Below are 17,394 nucleotides of genomic sequence, written 5' to 3' on the forward strand. Positions count from 1 at the left end.
CGGAGCCAAGTCACTCGTTCGCCTTCACTTTTGCACCACTGTTCGTCGCCATTCATCATTTGAGACGCTCTTTTCCGTCTATTCCTCTAAGGTTGACGCGTTGCGTCTCCCGTCTCTGTTGACCTTCCGGTAGCTGCTTACCTTTCGCAATTTCCCGCCAATTGAGTTGTGATCATCATTTCGAGGGGGAGACAACACCATGAGAACCGTGTTCGGTTACTTCGCTTGATAACGCATCTGAAATTCGCCATTGTCTATATCCGCGCTCCTCAACTTTCATTTTCATTCTTTCGAGGTTACCCTGCTGGGTCAGGAGCGAGATGGCAGGCACCTGCATCTCTCTATCAGGGTCCACGCAGTGCCCTGCTTTCAATGGCTCATCCATATCAACCAGCTCGAGTCTCTACACGGATTTGTAAGTCATATCCCATGTATCCACCTGTTCGCTACGTGCTGACCTTCTGGTAGTCCGTTCATGCAATATGTTTCGAATCTGAACGATTTTGATCGAGAATTGAGCAACTACGTGAACGGCTCCTATGTCAAGCAAAAGTAAGGGCATATCTCCGTCCGGGGTCACTCATAGCTTCGACTAAAGCGTAATGACCATATTTAGGTATATCGACTATCTGGGATGCCAAGGAGTGAACCTCACCCACGCGAATAACTACTATGCCCGCTATACCACCAGTGCAATATGCAGCGGACTCGTTCAAAGCTCAAAGACCTACTGCAATCTTTCCGACCAACAGTCAAGGCCGCTTTGCGCCGACACTTGCGCCTTGATGGCCACTAGCGAGGAGGAAATCGTCGTCAATGCTGACCTTTGCCGGACAACAGGCAGTAATTACATGAGTCAAATCCGGTCAGATTTCACCATATGCTCCTTGCCTGCCGACTCACTCACTGGTACTTGCGTTTCCGGCGCGGATAATGAACCCCACGAGTGCGGCTATAGGTCAAATTTGATCGGACTATGTGGATATTGTGGAGCCAGCTCACCCAACTCGACTGATTCTTGCTGCGTCAATGCGAATGCCGCGAGCCGATGCAAAGGCGTTACGATTCCCACCCCGACTGCGACTTTGCGTCCAATATTCACCTCAACCTCCAACTCGACAGCAGGTGCCGGTGCTCATGATGGTCTGTCGGGAGGGCAAATCGCAGGCATCGTCATCGGATCTGTTGCGGGAGCCGCCCTCCTGGCAGCTCTTATCTTTTTGGTCCTCCTTTTTCTACGGCGCAGACGCAAGTCACGGGATTATAGTGCTCTTAATAAGCCCAATCCGCAACGGAAAGGGTTTTCGTCCATGCAACAGGATAAAAATCAGCAAGGTTTCCCCTCGGTGCCAGGCGGACGGGTGGCCAGGATGTCTGCGCTGCGCGAGGTGCCAGGCTTGTCTCCCGCGCGCTCTCGTAACTCTGCCGCTGTATTTGGAAGTGCCAAGTACAGCGATACGTCCGACTCGGAAGGTTATGGGGCAAGCCCGGGAGCAATGTCAAAGAGAATTCCGCCGGTCACTGGAAGACGCCATGGGTCTCTCTCCAGCAACTCGGCCCTGGCTGGCGCATATAGTGACTCCTCGCCTCGCTCAGGAACTAATGGCCAATTCTCTTCACCCGAAGGCGTTGCAAGCGGGCAGTCGGAGCAATTGTCATCTTTCCAAGATTATTACTCACCCGATGATATCCGCCCCGGTGATAAGGTAGCCGTCCTCTGGGCCTATCAGCCGCGGGCAGGGGATGAGTTTGCCTTGGAACGCGGAGAGATGTTGAAGGTGATTGGCATTTGGGACGATGGATGGGCGACTGGCATTCGCGTTCCGGAAACCGCAGAAGACTATGACGCCAGGCACCGCGAGCAGCGTGATAGTGGTGTATCTAATGGATCACAGAGATTGGCAGCCTCTCCATCACCTACAGGAGATATCAAGGCATTCCCGCTGGTCTGTGTCTGTCTTCCACAACATTGGAGAAAGATCATCGAAGGCGGGCAGGATGAAGATGTTTCGTGATCTCCAGCCTGGAATTTTGACTCAAACATTGTCACAACCTTATGATTCTCCGCACCCTCCGGAGGTCTTATGCTTTCATGACACAGCATCCTTGTCCTTCTCTGATCAGCATCGCACTCATCGCCAGGATAGGAGCGATAAGTTTCCCCGATATGGAGGAGTAGGGGTATCTTAATCGGTATGGCTCTACGCCCTCCGTTATGTCATTCTGATATACCAAAAGACATGATGACTTCTTCCACCGAATCCTCACTTGTTGCCTTCGTTGTCGCGAGCATACAATGCAGCTACTGGCCCATCACTTTATGATGAGAACAAATGGTCGCGAAGCGGTCCGTCAGATGCTTGTGAAACGACTTTTTACGGTTCATATTGATATACCCCATTTTACGCCTGTGAGCCATTTCTTGTTGTCGGCCTTGATGCCTTTCTATTCTATGATAGTTCATCTTCCCTTCTGGCCCCTCTCAACCCTGTCGCAAGATCAGGAAGCTGTGGGTTGGGCACGATTGTTGACCATCTCAATACATATTGATAGATGTACATAAATAAGAGCCCTCTTTGCGTCTGCCTTATGGCACGGCGAGCATAACATCTACAAATCCTCCATTTTATCAGATCCAGTTCGCTCCAAAATCCACAATTACCATATGCTCTTCTCATCATGATAACTCCGTATCGGAGCTAAATCTCGGAAGTCGTCTTCGAGTGTGACAAAGATCACAACCGTAAGCCTACTGTGGATTACTCGATGTTAGATGGCTCGGTAGGGGCTAGTCGACGTCGAGTCCCATGGTTGAGTCCCATCAATGGATGATAATATGGATCTATGATGTAGGCAGACCCGTATAGCTGTGATATGGCAACGTTGTCTTAAAGATAGGTAGTAAACGTGATAACTATGCTGCCTGGCTGCATACAGCTATTCAGGCCAGCTATATCAGGGTATGGATGGGCGAGTATGGCTATAAGAAATGTATCATCAATTTGTTAACATATAGGCAGCAAAGTAACACATACAGAAATAAGTTAACTGTAGGCGTCAGTCTGAGAGAAACAGTGTGTATATATTCAATCTTGCAACTCCAGGGCTTTCTAGACACTTATCTATCTACAAATCTCTGATATTCTCACAACCTAGCGAAAAACGAGAAAAGAAAATCATCTATTCAGGGGCAAAAACAGGAAAAGAACGGGTTGTGCTTGTGGTGCAACGGAAGGTCACGTGCAGGAACCCACCCCCACCATCACATCAACAACGCAAGCACAACAGGAAAGCCCCTCTATCTCCATCTCCGTTCGCAATCCTCCACTCTCTATTATTTCACCCCCCTTTTTGCCCCAAACTGCCAGTACTGGTCTAGAATATCTCGGGACCCTTCTTAATGTAAGCGAGCATTGACTGATTGGCGAATCTGAAAGTATCTACAAGATTCAAGTGGGATCACTAACATCGCGTGCGAATGCAGCTTATCATCTCCTAAATCAGCTTCGGGGTCTATATCACACAGGCAACCATGTCGGTACGTCATAGTCGTTCAGTTTACTCCTCTCTGTAGAGACACACTTACTAATGGTATCTCTTGCCTCGCAGCTCGCATCCGGGTATGTTGACAGCTGTACCTTTTCCGCGTTCCTGCGGCGGCTCGGCACAAGCCAAACCGATTGCGCATTCGTACTGACGGCCGCCTTTTCTGCTATAGTGTCTCTATCTCAGATGAGTGCATCACTGCATTCAACGACTTCCGCATGAGCGGCAACAAGACCAATAAGACCAAGTTCATTATCTTCAAGATCGCCGATAACAAGAAGGAGGTTGTCATTGACGACGTCTCGCAAGAAGAGGACTACGAGGTCTTCCGTAGCAAGCTCGAGGCTGCCAAGGATAGCAAGGGTAATCCCGCTCCTCGTTATGCAGTCTACGATGTTGAGTATGATCTCGGTGGTGGTGAGGGCAAGAGGTACGATTGCTTGCTTCGCTCTGAAACGAGGTGGGCTTCTGTGGCTGACCGTAATCTTGTAGAAGCAAGATTGTTTTCATCTCCTGGGTTCCCTCAGAAACACCTACTCTGGTATGGCTGGGTCTTGGATTATTTTCTGTCAAAGTTTCACCTTCTGACGGTCATTATTCTAGTGGTCTATGATCTACGCTAGCACACGGGAGAACTTGAAGAACGCTCTCAACATCCACACCTCCATCCACGCCGACGACAAGTCCGACATTGAGTGGAAGACTGTTCTGGCTGAGGCCAGCGGTGGTAAGGCTGGTAAATAGACGACGGCACCGGCTGGGTCCGGGCCAGTTGACCTAGTGCGTGTGTGCTGGTTATCGCGCAAATCTCATATGAGGGTCGAGAGTACCTCCAAGCGACCGACTCGATGGCCCTTTCAGCACACACACATAGTTTCAATATGAGATTGTTACGACTTGACCGCCTTTATAGTGACCGTACCATCTTATTGCGATTGTCATCGTGAACAAAACGATTGGGAGGGGGATTTTCTTTCTTTCATGAGCCAGCGTTTGCCTGTACAGAATATTGCTGCCTTGCTATGGGGTGTGATTTCGAAGGTTCTTTGTAGAATAGAATACACGATATCACCTCCACAAATCATCCCTCTTTCTATTCGCAGGGATTGCCGTTGTAGATATCACTAATGGTGAGGATGAGCCAAAACGGCAAGTCACCTAGTCGGAGTCGGATATCTCCATTGTAGCGGATAAGTTAGTCTAAATACTGAAAAAATGAGAGTATCTTTGGCGAATGGATGTGCGATCTCGATATTGGAAACTTATGATGTTGTTTGACGAGGGAAACGGCTGGGTTGTGTGTCGACCAATCAGATCGCCGCCAAAACGGACTAAGCTTGTCGTTCGGAAACTCGACTTTCCACCTCAAACCACAGTCGAACGTCGTCTCTGTCTCCTCCTCCACCCACTGACCAGCCTCAACCAGCCTCCAATCCGGGGAATTGACGCTCTTTTATACCGGAGAGTATTCTCTGCTCAATTGACACGTTTTTCGTCGCCTTTGCGCCCTCACACACACAATGTTCCTCCGGTCCGTTTCCCGGGCTGCTGCTCGCAGCTCTGCCATGCCCACCACGGCCATTCGCTCCTACCGCACTGTTCCTAGCCCAATTGCGTGCCTGAACGCTCGTCCTCAGCCTCAGCAGAAGTCCATTGCTTCCCAGCAGACCCGCGCCTCTTCCGAGCACGCCATCTCGAATCCCACACTCGCCGGTATCGAGAAGCGCTGGGAGGCCATGCCTCCCCAGGAGCAGGCCGAACTGTGGATGCAGCTGAGGGATCGTATGAAGGTTGACTGGCACCAGATGACTCTGCAGGAGAAGAAGGCTGGTATGTATCTCTCTTTTGCGCGGGTACCAGACGTCCCCGGGTGGTCAGAATTTTTGCTGATCAGAGTCTCTAGCCTACTGGATTGCTTTCGGTCCTCACGGCCCTCGTGCGGCTCCCCCCAAGGGCGAGGGCATGCGAATTTTCTGGAAGGTCGCTCAGCTCACCCTTGCCTCCGTCGCCGTCTTCTACGTGATCCATCTGTTCGCCAAGCCCCAGCCTAAGACCATGTCCAAGGAGTGGCAGGAAGCCTCCAACGAGTACGCCAAGGTACGTATATATCGCTGTTATGGGCAGCTTCCCAGTGGAGCTGTTTTACCCTTGTGTGGTTGAATAGTCATTGACATGGTTTTACAACAGCGCGAGAACATGAACCCTCTCTACGGCATTAGCAGTGAGGGCTACGAGGGTAAGGGCTTCGTTCAGAGCCCTCCTGCCGAGAAGAAGTAAATTGAAGGATAAGTATCTGGGAGGAACAGGTGTGGCATTCAGACACGCTGGATAGGCAGTGCTGGAGTTGAGTGCCCGTCCCCTTGTCCTTTCTGTTGACCTCGGCTGCGTGCCTAGGCCCATTGGACAATTTTGACTTCGCCCTTGTCTTCCAATCTTCACAATTCGACTTCCGAAAATCCTTGTGTATCTCGTACTGTGCAATAATCAATGTATCTCCTTTGTAGCCATAGATCATTTTGTTGCATTGTCTTTCTTCTTTGTTACTGGTATTGATGACGTAGAATTCGCTCTTGTAGAGACTTAGACACCACACTACGCACATCCAATGGGCAACACTCTAACCCTGTCCATTCATATAGCCTCGAGAGCTGCTTCAATGGAGATATATGATCGAATGGTTATAAGCTGCCAATGGGCCTGTCTACGCGTTGGCCAATGCTAATGCAGCGAATTGCTAAACGACAGCTCCCTACAATTGAAGCTACAAGTAGTTCTCAGTCCATTTTCCTACAGTGTGAATACAAAAGTGGTATCTTTGCTATCCGGCAGCTTCAATAAGCTGCAAGAACTTGATACTCTACCATGGGTAATACGTAGTACGAGCCGATTACAAGAACACGTCAGAAATTTCCTTTAACAGCGTTCGTCCGAGGAGAGGAGCGTGGATTGTTCTCAGAGCAACCATTACCAAAAAGCAGATAAAAGAGGATGAAACGAATTGATCGGTTGTTAGAGTCACATATATAAGTAATGATATGTTGTTGACCTGGAGATAAGCTACATACATCATCGTGTAAACGAGTATCAAATTTTGATGGGGTTGCTGTACAACTGTACAGGTATCCAAAGCTCCCTGCATCCGGGTGCCAAGAAGTCTCCCGTTTGTGTGTGCGAATTCCCTAGGTGACCACAACAGGGCAAGTATGGAGATGTGGAAACCCGGGCAAGTTGGGCTCGATGGCCAGAAGAGCACAGCATCTGAGCGTGAGACATTCAAGATAAAAGAAAGATGAGTTCCCAGATAGCGGTGCACTCTTATTCTCAAGAAAATGAGGCTCGTTGCGCACTGGGTTTTCTTGCGCATTGCTCGGTACATCACGGGATCGTCGGCAAAACCGCCCTGGAAAGGCTAAGCCGGACACAGTCGCCCGTGTCCACCTCAACCTCAACCTCTTCCCTTCCCTTCCCTCTTTCTTCCCTCTCCCCATCTTCTTGTCCCTTTGACCTCTTAAACCCCATTTTCGCTCTTAAACACCATCAAAATGTTCAAGAGGTTTGTTGCACCGCCAATTCTCGCTGAATCGCTTTTTTTCCCATTTTTTCGCCCGCTAACCTCGGTTTTTTGGATGATTTAGCGGTCTTGCCCGGACCTTCGGGAGGGCTGCTTTTGCTCGACCATCCCCCGTCGCTCGTCGCGCAATCCAGCCCCTCAGATCCAATGGCCTTCCTTCCCTGGCCAGATTCGCCAGCACCGAGGCTGGTGCGGTCGGAAAGATTCACCAGGTCATTGGTGCCGTCGTCGACGGTACGTCCGAATCTCCCCGTTGAAAACCCTGCTGGCAGTCTCCGCGAAAATCTTTTCCTGGCGTCAAATCCATCTCAACAGCCATCAAAATGGGGTCAATAGCAATGTCAAAACACAATATCTGACTCTAGCTTACAGTGAAGTTCGACGGTGACAAGCTCCCTGCCATTCTCAACGCCATTGTGACCGAGAACAACGGCCAGAAGCTCGTCCTTGAGGTCTCTGTATGTATTTGATATCTGATATTGAACCTCGATGACATCAATCGTGCCTTGGCTAACCGAGTAACAGCAACACTTGGGTGAGAATGTCGTCCGTACCATTGCTATGGATGGTAAGCTCTCGCCCCCCTGCTCGTCACCGGCGTGACACCTAGATTTTGCTTGGCGATATCGGCGCTGCTTTTCCATCGAATCGACTGACATATGTCCGGCTTTCAGGTACCGAGGGTCTGACCCGTGGTGCTCCCGCCCACGACACCGGTGCTCCCATCAAGATCCCCGTCGGCCCTGCCACCCTTGGCCGTATCGTCAACGTCACTGGTGACCCCATTGACGAGCGTGGTCCCATCAAGGCTACCAAGTTCCTTCCTATCCACGCTGAGGCCCCCGAGTTCATTGAGCAGTCGACCTCCGCTGAGATTCTGGTCACTGGTATCAAGGTCGTCGACCTTCTCGCCCCCTACGCCCGTGGTGGTAAGATTGGTCTCTTCGGTGGTGCCGGTGTCGGCAAGACTGTCTTCATCCAGGAGTTGATTGTGAGTTGTTCCACATGTTCTGCTAATTCTCGTTGGATCTTCACAACTAACGCACCTCGTGTAGAACAACATTGCCAAGGCCCACGGTGGTTACTCCGTCTTCACTGGTGTCGGTGAGCGTACTCGTGAGGGTAACGATCTGTACCACGAAATGCAGGAGACTGGTGTCATTCAGCTCGATGGTGAATCCAAGGTCGCCCTGGTGTTCGGTCAGATGAACGAGCCCCCCGGTGCCCGTGCCCGTGTCGCCCTTACCGGTCTGACCATTGCCGAGTACTTCCGTGACGAGGAGGGTCAGGACGTGCTGCTCTTCATTGACAACATTTTCCGTTTCACCCAGGCCGGTTCTGAGGTGTCTGCCCTTCTCGGTCGTATCCCCTCTGCCGTCGGTTACCAGCCCACCCTGGCCGTCGACATGGGCGGTATGCAGGAGCGTATCACCACCACCAAGAAGGGTTCCATTACCTCCGTCCAGGCCGTCTACGTGCCCGCTGACGATCTGACTGACCCTGCTCCCGCCACCACCTTCGCTCACTTGGACGCCACCACTGTCTTGTCCCGTGGTATCTCTGAGTTGGGTATCTACCCTGCTGTCGACCCTCTTGACTCCAAGTCTCGTATGCTCGACCCCCGTATCGTCGGTGAGGAGCACTACGCCGTCGCTACCCGTGTCCAGCAGATGCTCCAGGAGTACAAGTCCCTCCAGGATATCATTGCCATTCTGGGTATGGACGAACTTTCTGAAGCCGACAAGCTCACCGTCGAGCGTGCTCGTAAGCTCCAGCGTTTCCTGAGCCAGCCTTTCACTGTCGCCCAGGTCTTCACTGGTATCGAGGGTAAGCTGGTCGACCTCAAGGACACCATCCGCAGTTTCAAGGCCATCATCAACGGTGAAGGTGATGATCTTCCTGAGGGTAAGTTTGAACATCATCTATTTCCTGATCATTCGAATCAATGCTAATGTCTCTTCTTTTAGCTGCCTTCTACATGGTTGGTGACTTCGAGTCTGCCCGCGCCAAGGGTGAGAAGATCCTGGCTGAGCTCGAGGGCAAGGCCTAAATGTAATATTGTTTTTTAAGCGCCCTTTTCTTTTTATGGTTGTTAGACATGGAATCTCTTTCTTCAGTGTTCCGTTTTCTTTCGATGCGTGTACAGTACTCGAATTAAGGAAAGGGATTCGAAAGAAAGAAAGTTTCCATGAAAAAGGAAAAGGAGCACTTGCATCTACCCTTGTAAGTCTGGATGGAAACTTCCGGGCTTGTGTTACACTATGTGCTCATGTAAGTAAGTTTAAAATGACCACAGCCAGCCTGAATACCCACTGGGCTGGGACAATTGTACCATTTCTTTTGTTGGATTGAAAAAGAGAGTGTTTGCGTAGTTGATTCGTTCTTGTCATCGTAGCCTTGATCTATTCCGAGTATTTCTGCCAATGTTGTGTACCTGTATGTAGCATCCCTTCTCGCAATATGCATTCAACCAGAGGTAGGTCATAAAAGAGACATGGTGCGAATGTAATCAAGTCAGTCACAGAATTCCAGGCTTATTAGGCACAACATGACGAGAGTTCATGGACTACTGAGCATGCTGGTTGCATTCCCGGTCATGGACCACAAAATATGTTAGGTTGCAAGAAGACAACATGATTTGTGAATTACGGACAATGTCTACATTGCATCGCGCAAAGACATAAATGGGATATTGAAGTAGCTAGGATAAACTTTATATTTTGTGCAGACGTGCTTATTAGACAGCGCAATATGTTGATATCAGTATGTAAGGACTAGTATTGAACGCGACTCAAAGTGGCATGAATCCATTAAGATGTTTACAGTGTTTCTTCAAGGGCGAGGATCTGCCATTGAAGCTTCTGTTAGCCAGTGGATCGTCAACGGGGAAAGGTGAACGGAGTACTTACCAGCGCTGTTCGGGTAGGAATGTAGACCTGCACGTAATTACTACGGCCGTTCCAGGGCATATCGGTCGTGAAGAAGCGAGTCTCCTTGAGATTGCGGCCGAAGCCACCAAAGTCCGTATCATCAGTGTCCAGGACGATGCGGTAGGTACCTGCCTTATCGACGCCGACACGGTAGTCGGTGAAGCTCTCTGTGGGGTGGAAGTTGAAGATCCAGAGCAGACCTGCGCGCTCGAAGACGAGGACCTTGTCGATCTCGTGCTTGAGGCTCACGTAGGCTTGTGGAGAGTGTAGCCAGCCGTACTTCTCCTCGGTCAATTGCATGCCGCGGTCGAATTCGTTGAGGAACTTGTAGCGGAGGAGATGATCTTCGGTGAGGTTGAGCTGGCGGCGGGCATACCAGAAGGAATTGTTGTTTCCGGCACGGGGGAAATCGAGCCATTCTGGGTGGCCGAACTCGTTGCCTTCGAAGTTGAGGTAGCCCTCTCCTCCTAGGCCGTGGGTGACCAGTCGGATCATCTTGTGCAGGGCCATTCCTCGTTCGATGGTGGGGGTGAATTCGGTTAGCACGGACATGTGGGTGTACATTTCCTTGTCGCAGAGCCACATCATGAGCGTTTTGTCGCCGACCAGGCTGAAGAAGTTAGTTTTATGGATGACATTGCAGATATTGGGAGGGGACTAACGCTTGATCATGGCTTTCTGCATAGGCAATTGTCTTCTCGCCGTGACGTCTGTTGGTCAGGGTGAAGGCGAGATTGCCCATGTCCCACTCGCTATCGGACTTTTCCTTCAGGAGTTTGATGTACATGTCTGGGATGGCCATCGCGAGGCGGTAATCGAACCCAACGCCACCGAGGGAATGAGGTAAACAGAGAGCCGGCATTCCGGAGACGTCTTCTGCCACGGTGATGCAGTTGGGGTACAAAGTATGGAGCATCTCATTGGCGAGAGTGAGGTACATCACACCCTCGTCATCGACGGAGGGGCCAAAGTATTCGTGATATCCACCTGAGAAGCCACTTGACGACAAGTTAGTGGATGAGTCAAGTATTTAAGTCAAGTGTCCACTCACGTTCCAATGCCATGGTGTACATAAAGCATACTCGTGACTCCGTCGAAACGGAAGCCATCGAAGCCGTATTCTTCCATCCAGAAACGAAGGTTGCTCAAAAGGAAACGCAGAACCTCGTGGTGGCCGTAGTTGAACAACCGACTGTCCCACAGTTCATGCCGGCCCTTTCCTCCTTCGTGGAAATAAAGGTGGTCTGTTCCATCAAACATGTTCAGTCCATCGTCGACGTTCTTTGACGCATGACTGTGGACAACGTCGAGAAGCACTGTCAAGCCCATACTGTGTGCTGTATCAATAAGCTCCTTCAGTTCTTCGGGTGTGCCGTAACGACTGCTCGCTGCGAAGAAGTTGTTGACCTGGTATCCGAAGCTGGCGTAGTAGGCATGTTCCATGATAGCCATGAGCTGGATCGCATTGTACCCCAAGTACTTTATCCGAGGCAGCATGTTCTTCGTAAACTCTTTGTATGTCGCAACCCTGGTCTCGGGAGATGAGATACCCACATGGGCCTCATAGATGCGGAGGCTCTCAGGTCTCTTTGGGTGGGAATGTTTGAATTTGTACCGCTCAGATTCGGGAGGATTCCAGAACACGGACTCATAAATGGGGGACACTTCGAGGTTCTGGACCACACGCTTGATCCACGCAGGTATCCGGTAGATCCTCTCTCCGCTGGGAATGTCCATCGCTATCTAGACGATGTGTAAGCAACACAGGGCTCCGGATTGTGCTTATCACGAGCGATTACCTTGACCTTGCTATCATGCGGGATGGCTGGCATGCCATCCTTTGAGGGCACTGTAACTTCCCACACGCCAAAGTTGTCTTTTGTCATTGGATGCGCCGTTACATCCCAGTTGTCTGCTCAATTCAGTATGCGCTCCAACGATCACTACACTTATGGAGTGCGACTCACTGAAATCACCGACTAAGTAAGCTCGCACAGCATTGGGAGCCCACTCCCGATATGTGATGTCTCCTTTGGCATTGACATTGAAACCAAATTTCTCGTAACCCTATGTAGAGAATGCAGTCCGTTAGCTCAGATATCAATTCCACCAGCGAACGATTGCTCCTTGAACACTAAAACATTAAAGGACAGAATTAGAGGTAGATATGAAGTATGCGAACCTTGCTAAACTTGTCTAGCCCACCCTCATTTTCGTTGATTGTCTTGATCCAGTTTTCGACCAACCCGAATCTGTGTCGTAGAGCGTCGCGGAAAGGTTCAAGCCAAGGATCCAACTGGATAACACCTGTAGAGTATAAGTTACCCGGAAGATGAACGGAGTTGATTTCGTGTTCTGGCTGACCTGTGCCATCCTGAGGCGCTGGTTGAGCAGCTTCAGTCGAAGCCATGGTTACAGAAGATAGCAGTGATGAGCTCTCTGCGGATGGATGGACGGTCGCAAGAAACGTGAGGGAGGATATATTCAGCTCAACCAACAACGTCCAATCTGAAAAGTTTTTGGACAAAGGACGGCGACGAGAGATGAATAAATTTTTCTTTTACAAAATGTAGCGATTGCAAGGGACATGGGAGGAGGGAAACCTGCTTTTGTCCCTGAGCAAGCCCAAGCCCATTGCGGGGGAGGAGGGAGCATCTAGGCTAGCCTAAGGCAGAGATCGAAGGCCAAAGCTCCCAACAACATGTGACATCACCGCTCTCAACCTTTCCGTTCTCTACTGACCGGACGCAATCTTTCTTCCGTCTCAACGCTCGGACGATCCCTGCAATTTGTTATCAAAGTCAATTGCCACCTGACTAATGAGCGACCATGCAATTGATTTGTCCACTTGGACGCAACAACCTCCCCTTTCTGTTCCTTGCGGGCCGGTCTGGAGCTCTCCACTTTGCAGCTCGAACCGCCGGACCATGCCTATGGTCGCACCCGCATCGAGAAAGGCATGATTTTAAGACGGGACGCAAAGTCAGCTACAGTGATTTAGGGTCTCTACAATTTATACACGCTCTGATGACTATGAATGTTGCTTCATGAGCCATTACTCGAATGGAATGTGTCCCCGCCCTTTTTGCGGTTGCCTCTATGAGAGAGATTGGCAGCAAATCCTTAATGATGTCTCACTGACCCAGCAGTGACTTGGATGCTTTCATATTCAGATTTAAACTAGCTGATGACTTAGCTAAACAAGGCAGAATGAAAGTGTGTCAAGCTGATGAATTTTTGTCGAACAGAACTCAACAGAAGCTCGTACGATATGATCAAAATGTTACACAAAAGGCTCGGGAAACTGCATGAAACTTGAATCGTATCATCGAGCTCAAGATGTTGGATACAATATGATTTAGAGGCAGAATTATGCAGCACCCCAGGAGTGGTGGTGGCCATGACGATGTCTCGATGGCCGATGGCCGCCTGCGGGTACTGGGCCAGGAGTACCCGAAGGGAGAGGACCATCACTCCCAGGAGATGGCTAACCCACTTGCTCTGACCGGGATGCGGCCGCAGGTGTCTCCATACTCATGTGAACCGCGCGTACAGCTTTGGTAGACTGCTTAGACATCAAAGCGCTATAAGGAGTTGCACCAGGATAGAAAGTTGTGGGAATGGTGGGGATCGGAATTGACTTGGTGCTGCCGAAATCAGTCGACAAATCCAAAGGCATCTTCGCCGCTGAATAGCCCGACGGAGCACTGCTGACGGTGGTTGTGGTCACTGCATAAGAGGTGTGAGATGATCCCGACTTTAAGCAGTATCCAGAACCATAGGCACTCTGGCACGAGTACCACTGCTTGCTACCGGTCTCGGTCCACATGGCAAAGTCTTCAATGAGGATGTTGTAGCAGGGCACTTTGTCAGGACAGAGGATCTTAATGGGCCCGCGTTCTGCGCCGTTTGCCTCGGTTCCCTTCCAATTCTTGACCGTGATGTTGCTCAGTTCGACACCATCTCCTGAGACGGCGCTCATGCTGCTCCAGTAGCTGTCGATGTCCAAGGAGTAAGCGTTGCCGTGACCTATGGCCGGTTTGTAATCCTCGGTCAGCTTGTTTGTACTTTGGATGATAACGGAGTGCCTTGCTGCTTACCGATGAAATTCTCGAAAACAACATTGGAAACAGTGCCGCTGCCACCGTTGCTCTTGATCATCATCATCTCGTTCGAGTTCCAGGTGTAGATGTTCTTGTAAGTGATGTCGCTGATATCCGTGTCTGCCCCAAGGGAGCCCATGCCGCAACCACCGCTCAGGTTACAGTAGATGTTCTCCACGAGGATGTTCTTTGCGGGACTCTTAACTTTTGCGTTAGATTAAATATATTAATATTAGAAGATTTATGTTTCAAGGACATACCTTGACCGTCACGCATTCGTCCTTGTTCGTCACCTCGACCTATTGATCAATCAGACCTCCTGATCCAAAGCATCTTGATCGTATCCAGCAACTGAAGCCAATCCTTACATCATGAATCCAAATGTTGGTGCTCCAGACATCAACACCGTCCAGTCCGCCATGGTTGCCACCACGGATTGCCATATTATAGACCTCCCCATTGGAGCAAGTGTCCATGGAGAAGTGAAAGGAGGGCGAATCGACGAGAATCAAGTCATGAACCGAGAAGTCCGACACATCCCACAGTCGAAGTAGACGAGGACCACTCCAGTTGTTGTCGGCGTGGAACTCATATCCCAGGCCCTGCATGGCACCTGACGACGTGCTGCTGTAGAGCTCAAAGTCGCTGGAATGCTCAATCATGATCATGTTGCCGCCATCCGTGCCAGTACGGTAGATGACTCCGTCAATCTGCAGCGCCCATGCGTTACCATTTGCTAGCTTGACCCAGGTGGACATGGCATAGTTTCCGGCGGGGATGTACACCAGTCCACCCGACTTACAGGCCGCAAACGCCGCCGCGAGAGGGGGCCCCAGATCGGTCGTCTTGTCGGCTTTTGCTCCATAGTCGAGGACATTGCATGTCTTCTTGGCCGCCTTTGCTGACGCTGAGGTCAGGGGTCCGACTGAGCCAGAGAGTGATGCAGCGACGAAGCTAGGGACCAGCCCTAGAAGGGAGAGCAAAGTAAAGGCGTGAGGACGCATTGTCGCTCAAAGCTTCTCAGAAGCGAAGTGAAAGGAATGCGAGGGCACAAATGGCAACCGCAAGCCTGCAGAGCATCTCGGGCGTACTTTGCGTACATTTATAGAGCTGACATGTCTGAAATGATTCGACCAAGTCGAAGCTTACCTGGACTACGGCTCCTGGTAATCTCCACATCTATAAGGAGAAACTCAGGGGAAGAGTGGATAAATTGGAATCGATGCTTGTGTGGCTTCGTCTAGCAAATGCGGCCAAGTTATTCCTTCTGGAAGGACTTCTCACCCTCGATGATTTCTCCACCGATCAACTGGCGAAGCTTAGGTCTAGACGGAATACCTCCGAATGGGCTGAAACGGAAGCCCAATTCTGAAACATCCTAACCAAGCCGGCCCGGCAATGACTCGCGCAGTCCACTCTCCTCTTCAAAAAGCATGAAGAGAAAGGACGATCATACTCTCTTGCAAAGTAATCAGAGGAGGAGACCACCGGTCGGTTGACGTGGACATCTTGTGTATTTGAGACATGGACATCAAAGGATGACTGTCAGTATCCATGAAGTGGACAAACGACCTCAAGGCTTCAGTGTAGCTTCCTTAGAAAGAGTAGACCCAGACACATAGCCCAGGCAATCCTCCTTCATCCGCCTCAATGAATTTAGCGGGCACACCGCTTCAGCCTTCACTGTTTTGTGGAGATGAGGATATTTCCGGATCAAGTAGTGAATGCTTGCTCACTCTCCCTCTCTTTCATCATTCACTGCTTGTCGATCCAGCTCTATTCCTATTCTTCTCCCTCTTCCCCTCTTTATTCTTCTTCTGTTTGTTCTCATCATCTTCATCGGAGCATGGTGCTCATACTTATGTTTGATATATCTATTCCAGATGTAGATGTCAATAATCGGATCTTGTCAGCCTCGTTATATCTATGGACTGGTCCAAAAGCACAGTCGTCTTCTCATCTTTTCCGATCCAAGCTGCAAAGCCAGGCATTGGCTTGACAGTTGTCATCATTCCATATTTGCAATGACGTTCTGTGGCGAGCGGACCCCTCGTCGCAATAAGAAGATCGTTGCGAATAGGTTCCTTTCAAAGGAAATCCACATCTTCCCTGATAAGCAAAGGGGCCAGGAAAACACGTTTGTCAAACATTTTCTTTCTCAGCTTCTTTGATGACCTGCAACAAGGACTAACAGTCAGCAGGAAGAGATGGCCCATTATAAATACTCTCTGATCCCCTGAGGAGACCAAGAAGAGCAGAAGAAGCATCGTTGCATATGGAATACGTTGTTCCAGGCAAGCGGACTGCACCTCTACTAGCAATCGGGACATTAGCAAGGTAGGTCGAGAATCATATTGGTCTGAGTTGTTCAAGATTGCTAAATACATCTAGCACCTCCAATGGGCACAATACGGGCCAGTTGCCCCTCCAAAGARGAAGAAAGGCGGTTTTGTAACAGCCTGCCCTTGTGGAACGGCACATGAACATAGTTCCGCGACATGGGAACCTTTCTGCGTCTACATGAAAGACTTTATCTGCTACTTGGGAACCCTTGATGAACCCTGTAACATCAGAACTGTCGCAGCACTCGCCGAGTCGCAACCGCACTTGGCCAAGATAGTGCCTCGTCCACTTTCTGAGCGCTCATACAAGTATGATCTCTAGAATGTCTAGAATCAATGATTCGTGTTGCAAAGGAGAATCTTGGCCTATAACAAGTTTGCCCCTACCGCTTCGGCGTATTCTCCGCCAGGGGAACCAGCCTGGCTTTATTCTTCCCTGGCCGTTGACAGACGCTATCTGATGCAAGACGGACTTCTGTGCACGATTTTCAATGTCCATATGACGGACTAACGGCTGGGCTATGTTCATGTAGGTACGACAAAGGAGAAAATGACCGATTCACTGACATATACAGGAGACGGACGTTAGGATACTTGGTTATTATGCCACTGAGTCAATCGTCTTCCACGAGATTCCCGGTTGGGAGTCACTAAGCTGGCTTCCATCAAGGTGGATTACTCCATAGCCGCCCAATATTTAAAGGCAAAGATTTCGAGATGTTGCTGGCAATGCTGAAGGGCGATTATCTACAATGACGTTTCGGACGGAGACAGTGATGCAACTTGGTTACTGTTTTCCTAAAAGACAGTTGGGGGCGAAAAGTCGGGACAACATGAAAAAGTGCGGAGACTGTTCGCGTCAGGAAGCAACGGAAGCCTTGTATCAGGAACTAATGAGAGTT

At 50.1% G+C, this 17,394-nt stretch overlaps 6 protein-coding genes across 6 annotated transcripts; 4 read left to right on the top strand and 2 right to left on the bottom strand.

The window, feature by feature from the left end:
• Nucleotides 1–320: 320 nt before the first annotated feature.
• On the top strand, nt 321–2,015 carry Aspvir_004046 (SH3 domain protein; the record flags this gene model as incomplete). Its single annotated transcript, XM_043267284.1, has 3 exons — nt 321–415; nt 469–552; nt 617–2,015. The coding sequence occupies 3 exons, from the start codon at nt 321–323 to the stop codon at nt 2,013–2,015; spliced, it is 1,578 nt and encodes a 525-aa protein (XP_043123219.1).
• A 1,573-nt stretch (nt 2,016–3,588) lies between these two features.
• Nucleotides 3,589–4,290, top strand: Aspvir_004047 (actin-binding ADF family protein; the record flags this gene model as incomplete). Its single annotated transcript, XM_043267285.1, has 4 exons — nt 3,589–3,620; nt 3,719–3,976; nt 4,039–4,087; nt 4,150–4,290. The coding sequence occupies 4 exons, from the start codon at nt 3,589–3,591 to the stop codon at nt 4,288–4,290; spliced, it is 480 nt and encodes a 159-aa protein (XP_043123220.1).
• A 776-nt stretch (nt 4,291–5,066) lies between these two features.
• Aspvir_004048 (cytochrome c oxidase subunit IV family protein) lies at nt 5,067–5,823 on the top strand (the record flags this gene model as incomplete). Its single annotated transcript, XM_043267286.1, has 3 exons — nt 5,067–5,376; nt 5,450–5,643; nt 5,734–5,823. The coding sequence occupies 3 exons, from the start codon at nt 5,067–5,069 to the stop codon at nt 5,821–5,823; spliced, it is 594 nt and encodes a 197-aa protein (XP_043123221.1).
• A 1,265-nt stretch (nt 5,824–7,088) lies between these two features.
• Aspvir_004049 (F1F0 ATP synthase subunit beta) lies at nt 7,089–9,167 on the top strand (the record flags this gene model as incomplete). The annotated part of the gene is made up of 7 exons (XM_043267287.1): nt 7,089–7,099; nt 7,182–7,351; nt 7,490–7,575; nt 7,643–7,685; nt 7,792–8,108; nt 8,173–9,022; nt 9,085–9,167. The coding sequence occupies 7 exons, from the start codon at nt 7,089–7,091 to the stop codon at nt 9,165–9,167; spliced, it is 1,560 nt and encodes a 519-aa protein (XP_043123222.1).
• A 769-nt stretch (nt 9,168–9,936) lies between these two features.
• Nucleotides 9,937–12,457, bottom strand: Aspvir_004050 (1,4-alpha-glucan branching enzyme GLC3; the record flags this gene model as incomplete). The annotated part of the gene is made up of 8 exons (XM_043267288.1): nt 9,937–9,963; nt 10,027–10,657; nt 10,710–11,045; nt 11,099–11,790; nt 11,847–11,959; nt 12,015–12,114; nt 12,230–12,354; nt 12,412–12,457. The coding sequence occupies 8 exons, from the start codon at nt 12,455–12,457 to the stop codon at nt 9,937–9,939; spliced, it is 2,070 nt and encodes a 689-aa protein (XP_043123223.1).
• A 1,077-nt stretch (nt 12,458–13,534) lies between these two features.
• Nucleotides 13,535–15,154, bottom strand: rhgB (putative extracellular rhamnogalacturonase; the record flags this gene model as incomplete). Its single annotated transcript, XM_043267289.1, has 4 exons — nt 13,535–14,076; nt 14,148–14,349; nt 14,411–14,449; nt 14,519–15,154. The coding sequence occupies 4 exons, from the start codon at nt 15,152–15,154 to the stop codon at nt 13,535–13,537; spliced, it is 1,419 nt and encodes a 472-aa protein (XP_043123224.1).
• Between the last annotated feature and the right edge of the window lie 2,240 nt (nt 15,155–17,394).

The sequence above is a fragment of the Aspergillus viridinutans genome (genome assembly GCF_018404265.1).
Source record: "Aspergillus viridinutans IFM 47045 DNA, scaffold_2, whole genome shotgun sequence".
In the NCBI taxonomy this organism is placed as follows: Eukaryota; Fungi; Ascomycota; class Eurotiomycetes; order Eurotiales; family Aspergillaceae; genus Aspergillus; species Aspergillus viridinutans.